Here is a 12,122-nt window from a genome sequence, read left to right as displayed (position 1 = left end):
TTGGTCAATTTTGAAAATTAAATTCGATATAATTCAATAAAAAATTAATTTTTCAAAATCCGTTAAGTTTTCAATTTTTTGATCGATTTTTTTCAATTTTCATTGTATTAGATTGGTTTATGAACACCTCTAAATAAAGGCATGCCTTTTCTTCCTTTGTATTCCTTAACCCCTTAGTTGCCTTTTTTTTTAACACAATAATGACAATGAAGTTTGAACTTAGATCCTAATGAAAACTATTTGAAACCCTCATCATTAGGTTGACCTCAGGATATTTATGTAGTTTTTCCTTTTAAATCAACCTACACTTGCGTATGTAACCATGTTGTGCTTATATTTGTGTTTCTTATGTGGCATTTCAATGTTGAAATCGTTCCTAATGGGCTCTAGTTCTACTATGGTTAATTTGCCAACAATGGTCAACTTTTTAGCCCAATTGAATAAATAAACAACCCTTTTTTGATACATTCTAATTCCTTTTTGATACCTCTAAGGAGAATTCTGAATTGAAGTAACTCTTCAAGTGATTTGTTAACCTCTATTTGTTGAAGCACCAATATTAATGTGTTACTTTGTGAGAGTTCATAACCTACCACAAGTTATTGTAAACTTGGAATGTGGACATTTTCTTTGTTTTCGATGAACTTTTAAAAGGTTTGATGTGATCCTCCAAGTAGAAAATTGTATGAGTAAGACAAAATTATTTTCATCTCTTAAAAAAATTAAAATAAAACAATTTTATTTTAAATAAACATGAATTATTTTCAAATTTTCAAATTTAGAAATAGAAATTAAAAGTAAAAATTCCTCTCAAATCAATGTGATCATTCTTCTTACTACCATTACTATTTAAAATTTCTAGGTCCATCACTAATGATTGTCTCCTTAACTTCTTTCTTAAACTCTTAACAAGCCATGTGTTGAATATTAAAAGATGATATCAAAGAAAAATAAAAGTTAAAGAAGTACTTGATTTCTTTGTATGATCTAGCATTACACCATGTGTCACCAACCTTTAGGAAAGACTTTTGAATCTATATTGTTTTCTGCCGCCATCAGATACTTTGTGAAAGAATTTCATATTTCAATCTTTGAATCACATTATTTTTTTTTTTGGAATTTTCTATGAAAGTAATTATTGCAATTCTTCTAATAGTATTGCACTTTATTATATTTACTATGTAATTGCCTTTTCAAATTAATTATAAGCAAGAGGGTCACCTATACCACCATGTTTGATTTATGTTTTTTGTTATCTATAACTATTAACAAAAATAATTATTCCCTTTAGTGTACGCATTTCTTTATTTCTTTGGTAAATCTTCGATATACTTGATGACACTTTTTCTAAAAAATTGTTATCACTACATGTTTTTTTTAACTATTTTTATTTTTTAAAAATAAACATAGAGGAACATTTTTTTTCATTTAAATTCCATACTAATAATGAAAATATGACCTCATAATCTCATCACAATTTTTTTTTCATTTAAATTCCATACTTAAAGAGAAATAATTTACATTTCTCTCTACTCCACTGGCAATCAGGTTTCATAATTAACAAGTTATTTTATAAGACTTATATTGAAAGTATACTTACGGTATATTCTTTTATATTGTTTTTTTTTTCATTTTTAATTTTTTTGTAAATTCTTTTTATTTTATTTTTTATTTTAATCCATAACCTTTCCAAAGGATTAAAATTTTACTCTTCCACTCCCTTGAGCCATAGATCATAGATGACATTATGTTTCCCTTTTTCGAATTATCTTGAACAATCTTATGATAGTCATTATAATAATGTAGTAATAATTTTAATTTCAAACGACATTCCTTGTATAACACTATAAATTGAAATGTCGAATTCCAGATTTTCACTTGCTAATTCACTGACTTGATAAGATAGTTCCACATTTTACCACCATCCGTGGTCCAATAATCGATTGCCACGTAGCAAAAAGAATTTAAACGCCCAAAACCCATGCTCTTTCTATTGGTGGTGACGGACACCTCCTACACCACATGTAATCTTAATGAAGCCGCTAGTTGAAAAGCGAAAAGGACAAGGATGAATTATACCCGGATTTAAGAATCGTGACTTTACTTTCTCTCTCTAAGCACACATTTTCTATCTCTCTCTCTAAAACCTACGCGAAACCCTGAGCATACTTTTCACTACAACAAACACAAGATCTAACCCTGGTACTCACTCTTTTCTTTTTTGTTGTTCGTTTCTTTTTTATAGGTATCAAAGTTTGAATTTTATGTTATTTTCTCTTCTGGGTTGCCAAATTGTATTTTTTTTGCACCCTTTCTATCTTTGCACTCGCAGTGGAGAAATCTGTGCAGTTTTTTTTTTCAGCTGGGTCATTTACATTTTGCCAAATTCTTGGGGTGAAAAGAGCGGTTATATTTTTTGTGTTATTGAATGTTTGGAAGTTTTAAATTTTGTTAGATACAATATCCATGGAGGAACAAGAGAAGGGTTTGTGTGGAGCATCAGAAACCACAGTGACTCACGAGGAGAAAGTGAGGATTGAAACCCTAGAGGGGTCTGTGGATTGTGGGGGTGAGGTTCTGATGGAGGGTTCATTCACTGAAGACTTGGTTGGGGAGGGTGGTACATGTAATGGGAAGGATGTAATGGTGGAGGTTTTGGGGTCTGATGTGTACATAGACGGTGTTTGCACTCATGAGAATGGTGCTGAGTTGAGTGGTGAAGTGGGTGGTGGTGGATCAGTTGAGTGCGGGGAAGATTTGGGTAAGGATTTCAGGTCTGGAGGAGTAGGTTGTGGGGACTCTCATGGTGTGGAATCTGAAGAAGGTAGGAGCGAGAATGTGGCAATGAAATTGGATAGTGTGGTGTTGGGGAGGGAAGATAGAGATGAAGCAGTAGTTGGTAGTGGTGAAGTTGGTGCCGCATCTTTTCAGGGGGAGTCTCTTTTGGATAATAGAGCTCATAAAGAAGTGTGGATTGAGGTTAGCAATGTTGAAGATCTTATGGTGGCAGATGTTGGGGTTGAGTGCACAAATGCACCGGATGCTGAGACCACAGATCACAAGGTGAATAATGCTGTAGGATTCCCGTTAGGAGGAGAGAATGTACAGGTTAGTTCAGATACAGGGCAGGGAGTTGATAAGGATTCAACAATAGAAGAGGAATTAAACAAGAATGTTTTTGATGCTGAAAAATGTGATTTGCGTAAGGGGGTAGAAGTAGAAGCCGAAGGTCAACCAGAAGCAGAAAGTACTAAAACAACAAACCACACTTCAGATATTGAAGGTAAGATCTCTGTTGATCTCATAACTGCTTATTTTCCTGCTTGATCAGTGGTCGAAAATGAAATTGTAACCGTAAATAAAAAATATCTTTTGAGATGCTAATGTAATTTTGTGATTGTAGGAGAAGACACTCAAATTGCTGACCAGGATAACCTTGCACTGATGGATGCTGGACAGGAAGAAGTCCATGATGAGTCTAATATTAGGCAAAATGTTGAAGTACATACTGGCATTTCTGAGCAGCTTGGTTCAAATGGAGGTCAGGAAGTTGAAGAGTTTATTAAAGCTGAACAGAGAAAACTAGAGGGAAGAGTCACGAGACGTACATCATTAATGAAGTCAATGAGTTCGGAATCATTTCATCATGCAAGATATTTGCTACCAATAGAAAAGGAAGGTGAGTTTTCTGTGTCTGATATGGTTTGGGGAAAGGTGAGAAGCCACCCATGGTGGCCTGGACAGATATTTGATCCCTCAGATTCATCTGAGAAGGCAATGAAGCATTATAAAAAAGACTGTCATTTGGTAGCATATTTTGGGGATAGAACATTTGCATGGAATGAAGAATCCCAGCTAAAACCTTTTAGGACACATTTCTCCTCTATTGAAAAGCAGAGCACTTCAGAATCATTTCAGAATGCTGTAGATTGTGCTGTGGATGAAGTCACAAGACGAGCAGAATATGGGCTGGCATGTTCTTGTATACCTAAAGATACCTATGACTCAATTAAATTCCAGAATGTAGAAAACACTGGGATTCGACCAGAATTAAGTGTCAGACATGGGGCGGATGAATCTCTAAATGCCAACTCCTTTTCACCTAGTAATCTTGTAGAATACTTGAAAACACTATCTGCATTGCCAACTGGTGGGTTTGATCGTTTGGAGCTTGGGATTGCTAAGGCTCAACTGCTTGCATTCCATCGCTTTAAAGGTTACTCTTGCTTGCCAGAATTACAATATTGTGGAGGCTTTGACGATGACATGGACTCCTTAGTTCATCATGATGAGAATAATCATGCCGCTCCTGTAAGCAAGAATGATGGTCCAGCTGGTTCTGCAAATTTAAAAAACCAAAGCAGCTCTCGTCGTAAACGGAAACATAATCTGAAGGATATTATGCATGAAAAGAAGGAAAGAAGCTTGTCAGAACTAATGGGTGGGACTCTAGACTCTCCTGATGGTGATTATTGGTCTGATGAGAAGGTAACTGATAATCTGGTTTCACCTGGCCGTTCCAAGAAAAAGAGGACTGTAGATCACTATGCTGATGACTTTGGGAAGCCAGATGGAAGAAAAACAATTTCGGTCGCAAAAGTTTCTAATACCACAAAGTCGTCATTTTTAATTGGGGACCGTATTCGTAGGGTTGCTAGTAAACTTACTGGTTCACCCTCTATGGTGAAGAGTTCTGGTGATCGGTCTCAGAAGACCGATGGAAGCGCTGATGGTTTTTCTGGGAATGGACCTGATTTTTCTTTTGAGGAGGCTCAGAGGTCAAATATGGTTGCCCCAACAGAGTATTCATCTCTGGACGATTTGCTATCTTCACTTCGTTTGGTGGCTCAAGAACCCCTTGGAGATTACAGCTTCCTGAATCCTATTGTAAGCTTCTTCTATGATTTCAGGAATTCGATAGTTGTGGCTGATGATTCTGTAAAAGATATATTTTGTAAAGAAAAAGTTGGTACTAAAAGGAAGAAACCGCTCACGGCTGGATTGCCCGAAACATTTGAATTTGAGGATATGAGTGACACATATTGGACAGACAGGGTCATTGACAATGGTAGTGAAGCACAACCAGCGCAACCGTGTCAACCACCACAACCAGCACGGAGAAACCGGAAAAAAGACCATCAACTTGTTCCTACTGAGCCAGGGAAGCCTGTTCAAGTTAGTCGTAGGCCATATTCCAGGAAACAGTATTCTAACAACAATCACATTGAGGCTCCTGCAAAACCTCCTGGTTATATAGATGAGAATGCCCCTGCTGAACTTGTTATGAACTTTGCTGAGTTGGGTTCTGTTCCCTCAGAAACAAACCTTAATAAAATGTTTAGGCGTTTTGGACCTCTAAAGGAAGCAGAGACAGAAGTTGATACAGTAAGCAGCCGAGCAAGAGTGGTTTTTAAAAAGTGTGTTGATGCAGAGGTTGCTTGTAGTAGTGCTCAAAAGTTCAACATATTTGGCCCAATACTTGTAAATTACCAGCTTAATTATACTCCTAGTGCATTGTTCAAAGCTTCATCTGTTGCCACAACACAGGACCAGGAGATGCATCTTGATCTCTCCAATTTTGAGGTTAATATAATTGGTAAGTAACTTTAATTGCTATTTCATGCACTATATGTTGATTGGTTCGCTTGTATAGGTTCACTTTTCGGCTATAGTTATTTTATGCTTTTGTGATGGGGTATGCACTAGCTTCAAGAAAAAAATATGCTTGGGGATCCAGTTATCATGTAAAAGTCTACTTTAAGTGAGTTTGTTTGTAAATTGAGAGAGTAATGGTGAATCCACCCATACTTAGATCTAAGTTGCTTCTGATCTTAATATATAGCTGGATGCATCCTTGCTTATTTTAAAAGACAGACCCACTTTAGACTTAGAGGAGCCTTTATCAATCATCTTAGTTATTCAACTATAGTTATGATTTGATGGTTGATTGAATTATTCCATAACCTTAATTGGACAAAGATATTTAGGGAAAATAGAAACTTATAAAGAAAAAAGCCTGCAGACTATCAAAATAGAACACAATCAGGAAGAGGATCAGGATTTGAATTTAATTTACATGCATTTGTCAGTGTAAAACTTTTATGCAGGAAGCCAATTGAAGTTTACTATATTGCCATATTGTCCAATTGAAATCCTATTGGATGTTTGTAAAAAAATTTACATTGACAGTGCATATAAATTAAGCTCACAAGATTTTACCCACCTTGAATCATTTAAGGAAAGAAATGATTGTCTTGTGACAATCTGAGACCACTGAAGAAAAAACTTTCGAAAAGAACAAGGGTCTATTATGTGCTTGGAAAATTTGTTCATTACTATTTGACTTTCTTGATGCCAGTGCATCCTATGAGTTTGTTTTGTTTGGGAGCAGGCATTCTTGGAAATTTTGATGAGTAAATAAACTGGTTTCTTTGGTAGAGAAAGGAGTTTGAATTGTGTTGTCCCTTTGTTTAGCTGCTAGCATGGTTAATGGTAAATGATACAATTGTGACTGCTAAGAGTTGGGATTACTTTAAAGTTAAACTATAAAGGGAAAAAATGTGTTTTATTTATTTGCACCATTCTTGTGTTTGGTTTGATACAAACTGTACATTTACTTGAAATTGGCAATATTCTATATAACAATAAATGATATTTGTAATTCTCATTCCAGGGAGTGTTGACGATGATGTGGCGGCTAAGTTTGGCTGAATGAATTGCTGAAGCAAAATTTTACCTAGTGGCTGCTGAAGTAGGTAGGTAACCAGAATGTTAATTCATCTGGTCATCCATTTTTCTGTTAAGAGATATTTTTGGTTGTAGGATTCCTTTAGTTGTAGTTCTGGTAGTTTTGTAATTCATTTTCTAGTTTTCTGTATAGCCTTGTCAACTGACCCTCTTTTGTAGTTGCCATCATTCTCCATCCGGATCATTTTGAATTCTCTAGTCTGAACACTGGTTCTATATCAAGATCTTTCGAATTCTCTAGTCTGAACACTGGTTCTGTATCAAAATCAATAGTCATTCGGCAATTATAGTTAACCTTCAGAGGGATAGTAGTTGATGCTAGTCATATTGGTTATATGTGTCATTGTGTTAGTTTTTAAGCGCAATAATAGTATGTTAATCGTTAGCTTATGCTTGTCTAAATTTTCATATATAAGATATTCTAATACATTGATGAGTGGTAACTGTGCAATAGGAATGTGAGAGAATCCAAGTACCTAGCAAATGTTTGGTTGAGATTATTTTTGATGAAGTGATGGCTTATTTTTCAAAAGCTTTCTCTAGAAGCTAGCACAATTGAGTAATTTTTTTTCTGTGAAATAAGTTGAACCTAATATGTACTTGTTATAGTTAAGTGTAAAATGGTTTTTCAGATTTCTCTTCCTTTTTAGTTTGCTGAAAGTTTGTGCTAATGGATCTAGTGTATCCTCTATCCTCCCTATAATTTCAGTTGCGTCTAGGACTTTTCCAAAAAAATTCCATAAATTCAATGAAAAAAGTAAGATTATGTTATGTGGTGTTCAGAGACCCGTTTAGATGATTTTAACAATTACAGTTGCCTGTGAATGCCTGTCATGAAAATTGATGTGCAATGGACTCGAAACTAGGTATTTGAAGTTAAGATAATGTGCACTTGTGATTGTGGCATACCACTAGGTTGAAAGTTAGTGTGTTTTGAAATTCATTGATTTCAGCTCACCCTAAATTTTATTATTCAGTCCTTTTACATTTGGTGCATTGGAATGTCCAAACTTTTTTAAGGATCCACATAGATCTCCAAATATACTCAGTTTTTCACAAAATTAAAATGGGCTCTTCGTACTTATTTTGTTTGGTGCTCCATGGGATTAGATCAAAGTCAATTTCCTCTTGGCAGTTGCGTTTTTACCCCCTCTTACTTGAACAATCCATATTTTTTAATATATTTCAAAAATTAGTTTTTGAAAGTATGATTGTATTAGAAAATAAAGCCCTTGTTCGGTAGGTGAGAAATTAGGGGGAAAGGTGGATAGAAATAAGGTGGTGTTTGTAGGAGGGAAAATAAGGTGGAAATAATTTTTAAAATAGAGAAATAAGGTTACATACCTATAGGAAGTACCGGTGCTTATTAGGAAAGCTTAAGTTCCAAATTGATTAAAAATGTTATTTGAATATTATAAGTTGGTGATAATTCTTATCCTATAATATAGTTTTTGAAATTAAATTAGGTTCAAACTCAAATTTAAGTAAGGGTGAGCAAGAAATGACACCCCTTGAAAACGGACAAATTTGAATTAAAAGAGGCAAAATGGGCGGGTAACTTCGGGTATCTGGTTAAATAAAAGAAAAAAAAAATCTGTTCTGTGCGGATAATGTTGGGTGGGTGCGGGTCGTAAAAATAATTCTGTCGAAACATGCACCCGGCTGAAAAAGGAAGCAAATAAAATAAACCTGACTTTTTATTGAGTACAATTGTATGTTGATTAGTTCAAAAATTACAACTTAGGAAGCTAATTACTGTGAAGCTTCAGACTGCATGCGTACCACCATTTCTCTCTCGTGAGGGTTGTACACCCCAAATACGAAGAGAGAGAAGAACCTTCTCAAATGTTAAAACCTACTCAACTTCCCTCTCACACTAACGTGCCTTAAATTTCTTCTTGCCTCAACTTTCTTCTTCACAAACCAACTCCATTAGTTAAAAGAACAAAACTATACCTTCTCAACCCCCAAATGTTTGAGTGTTTTGTATAGTGCAAATACTACTACTGATAGAGAGAGAAAAGAAACAATCGAAGTGGAGAGGGTCCAACAAGAATCCATGTTTCTAGATTCATCGCACATGAACAACGCAACATCTCCACTTATAAATCTGGGAAAACAAAAGTAAACAAAAGGCTTATTCTTTTCTCTCCCATGCACTGAGCTCCCAACCTCTTGCATTCTCCAAAGCCTTCCACGCCCAGAAACCCACATTTACCCATTTGAATAACTCGCCTTCCATCAATCTGCCACTCGACTTAACTGAGGATGCAAGCGGAGCCTCACGATTTTCATGTACAATAAAATCTTTTATCACATTACGAACGTCCAATAAGATCTTTACTCACATTATGATTTTACACGTAAAGATTTAATTGTACATGAGATTCGTTGCTACATATATATGTTCTTCGAAATCTTAAATTTTTTATTTCTTTAGATTTTTTTGCAATATAATTAATTAATTACAATTGAAATCATCTTATTATCTTTTGATTTTGATTTTTTCCCGTTCTGCATATAAAAAGGTAATTAACCAAATTTTGATTTCAGCAATCTTCAAGATCACCTAACATCTGAAAGGACAAGTCTCTCGGATTTTCCCATTATCCTTTACGTAAGCAATATCTTTCGTTTATAAATAATTCAAGGGTGAGTTTAGTAAGTAGGCAAGCTAATCTTGTGCCTCATAAACTAGCCAGAGTATCAAAATTTCATGCTTACATCTATGATTATGATTGTGTTCTCAGTTTCGTTTACAATATTATTCTTAATGAAATGAAATAATTTTGTTTCCTGTAAACAAAATTTTATATTATGGAGTAAAGTATCAAATTAGTCCCTCACTTTTGGAAGCACTGTCAATTTGGTCCCTGAGATTTAAAAAATGTCAAAATGATCATCGACTTTACATTCTGTTTGTCACGTTAGTCCATGCTGTTAATAGTCCATGCTGTCAAAATGTGTGAATTTCTTGATGTGGATATTGAGTGTTGTTGAGCTAAGTTGAAATTGTAAGATTTCAAATTTTTGCCGAAACCTATCTCAGTAAAATTGTCATCTTGGATTCGTTAACCGTTGGATCATCTTCAAAAATTTTCTACAGGTTTCCAAGACAATTATCCACAGTCTAACCGTTGGGATTTGTAAAATAACATCCGGAGCGTGATATATGAATTATTTTCCGAAGCAGAAAATTTAAGTTGTGGACAAGCTCGCCCAGGCAAGCCACACTCGCCCAGGCGAGTGTTCCAGGCTTCAAATTACGAACCAGCAGCGGAAAACACCCTTTCTTCCTCCTCCCTTCCCCCAAAACCCTCCCCAATGCCCCCAAGCTTCTTCTCCACCACCCATGACCACTGGTGGCCTTCGCAAGCCGTCGTTGTGTGCCGTTAAACCCCCGCACCAAGAGGAGCACTTTAATCGGAGCGGAATCCTCAAAATCCTTCTCAAGGATTTGGTGGAGAAAGTTCCCCCAATCCTCCATTTCGTAGCTTTTCTAAGGTAATCTTGATTTCTAAATCATTCTCCTAGTTAGTTTGAGTTCCCCTTAGTGTCTCATGTGTGTTAGGTACTGTATGACATTATGATGAGAATCCTGAAACTGGCCAAATACTGGCTAAAGGCCCAAGTGGAGAAGGACCAAGCCCCCAAGTGGAGAAGTATGAAGGCCCAAGTGGAGAAGGATGAAAGCTCAGAGGCAGAGACACTATCAAGACTATTAATTTTTGCTGAAGGCCCAGATTAATTTGAAGGCCCATAATAAATATGTTCTAATTTTTTTTTATAATTTTTTTTTTGCCCAAACTGTTTTGAAGGCCCATGTCTATTTTTATCTTTTTGTTCAGATACACTATAAGTATTGGTTTTTGTTTTCAATAAAAGGGACTTTTGGCATTTTCATAAAATTTGGTGAGAGTTTTTCTCTGGGTTCCTTGTTGAACCAATCTTAGACTTATCAAGGTAATCCTTGTGGCGTCTACCCTGACTTATCTTCCTTCACCGGAAGTGGCGTCTACCCTGACTTATCTTCCTTCACCGGAAGTGGCGTCATCCAAATCTCCATAGCCTGTATCAAGCGATCCGCTCCTAGGCAGGATCACATCATCTGGTATCAGAGCTTCGGCTCTTGATACAGGTTCTATCTTATCCTATTTTTTTTCTTTGTAATTTGTCTTGTCCTTGTTCTGTTATTTGAATTCTTGTTTGCGTCTTGTTTCGTTCTTGTTTGGGTCTTGTTGTGTTCTGGTTTTTTGTCCTTGTTTTGTTATTTATTTTCTTGTTTGCGTCTTGTTGTGTTCTTGTTTGTGTCTTTGTTTCATTCTTGTTCTTGTTCTTGTCACATTTTTGTTCTTCTTGTTTCTTTCAGACTTTGAGTAAAAAAAAATTTGTTTGAGTTCTGGTTCAAGTTAAAAAAGAAAGTTGCAGAAATTTTGAAAAAAAAAAGAGAAGAAAAGAAAAAAAAAGTGGGTGTTTGATATTTAAACACGAAATTGAGGTAGTTAGAGGCATTTTTTTTGTTTGGCAAGTTTGTTATTCAAATCTTTTTTATTCTATCTATTATCTTATCTATTATCTTATTTGTTATCTTTCTTGTTTATTCTATTTGTTATCCAAATCTGATCTATTATCCAAATCAAAATTTGTTATCCAAATCAAATCCAATCTGCTATCCAAATCAAGTCTAATATGTTATCCAAATCAAATCTAAATCCAAATCAAGTCTACTCTGTTAACCAAAATCAAATCTGATTTGTTATCCAAATTAAATCTGCTACACAGTCTGTGATAATTAAACTGTCTTTCCTTTTATATACCTTGTGTGTCTAATTTGATTCATCCAGGAACTTAAAAGGGAGTGAGTGGTAAAAGGCAAGAGTGAAAACATCACACAAAAGCCTATATTGAGAGCATCAAACACGAGTGAACTACCATTAAAGAGAGAAACACGTGAGTAGAGTGTGGTGAGGTCCTGAATCTTTTTTTTTTAAAATTATTGCAAAAAATTTTGTTCCTTAATCATGGCAGGAGTTGGTGATAATGGTGGTGTATATCATCAACTGGACGGATCTCAGTGCTTATTACTGGACACGATGACTACACAAATACAACGTTTGTTGAACCGTAAAAATGAAGAGCTCTACAAGCGAATAGAAGGACTAGAGCACCAAATGAATCCAAATGTTGGGAGACCTTATGGTGGCAACAGAAGGGTCAATGATGGATCAATCCGAATAGAGGGGCAAGACAGAATTGAGGGAGTAAAACTCAATGCTTTTAAAGGCAGGAGTGACCCAGACGCCTACCTTGACTGGGAGATGAAGATTCAACATTCATTCTCCTACAATGATTATCCTGAAGAGTAGAAGGTGAAG

At 35.5% G+C, this 12,122-nt stretch overlaps 1 protein-coding gene across 1 annotated transcript; it reads left to right on the top strand.

The window, feature by feature from the left end:
* Positions 1-2,074: 2,074 nt before the first annotated feature.
* LOC114384768 lies at positions 2,075-7,072 on the top strand. Its single transcript, XM_028344557.1, has 4 exons — positions 2,075-2,202; positions 2,456-3,283; positions 3,404-5,596; positions 6,674-7,072. Exons 2-4 carry the CDS (start codon positions 2,467-2,469, stop codon positions 6,709-6,711), a joined length of 3,048 nt encoding a protein of 1,015 aa, XP_028200358.1. The 5' UTR covers positions 2,075-2,202; positions 2,456-2,466; the 3' UTR covers positions 6,712-7,072.
* The last annotated feature ends 5,050 nt before the right edge of the window (positions 7,073-12,122 follow it).

Source organism: Glycine soja, chromosome 2 (assembly GCF_004193775.1).
Source record: "Glycine soja cultivar W05 chromosome 2, ASM419377v2, whole genome shotgun sequence".
Classification (NCBI taxonomy): Eukaryota; Viridiplantae; Streptophyta; class Magnoliopsida; order Fabales; family Fabaceae; genus Glycine; species Glycine soja.
Note: the sequence above shows the minus strand (reverse complement) of the source record. Positions and strands in the feature narration are given on the sequence as shown.

Bases quoted from the DNA above. Each gene is read 5' to 3' on its own strand.
- LOC114384768 (XM_028344557.1), top strand. From the start codon at position 2,467: ATGGAGGAACAAGAGAAGGGTTTGTGTGGAGCATCAGAAACCACAGTG. The intron at 3,284-3,403 runs GTAAGATCTCTG...TTGTGATTGTAG, and splicing joins CCACACTTCAGATATTGAAG to GAGAAGACACTCAAATTGCT. The intron at 5,597-6,673 runs GTAAGTAACTTT...TTCTCATTCCAG, and splicing joins TTTTGAGGTTAATATAATTG to GGAGTGTTGACGATGATGTG.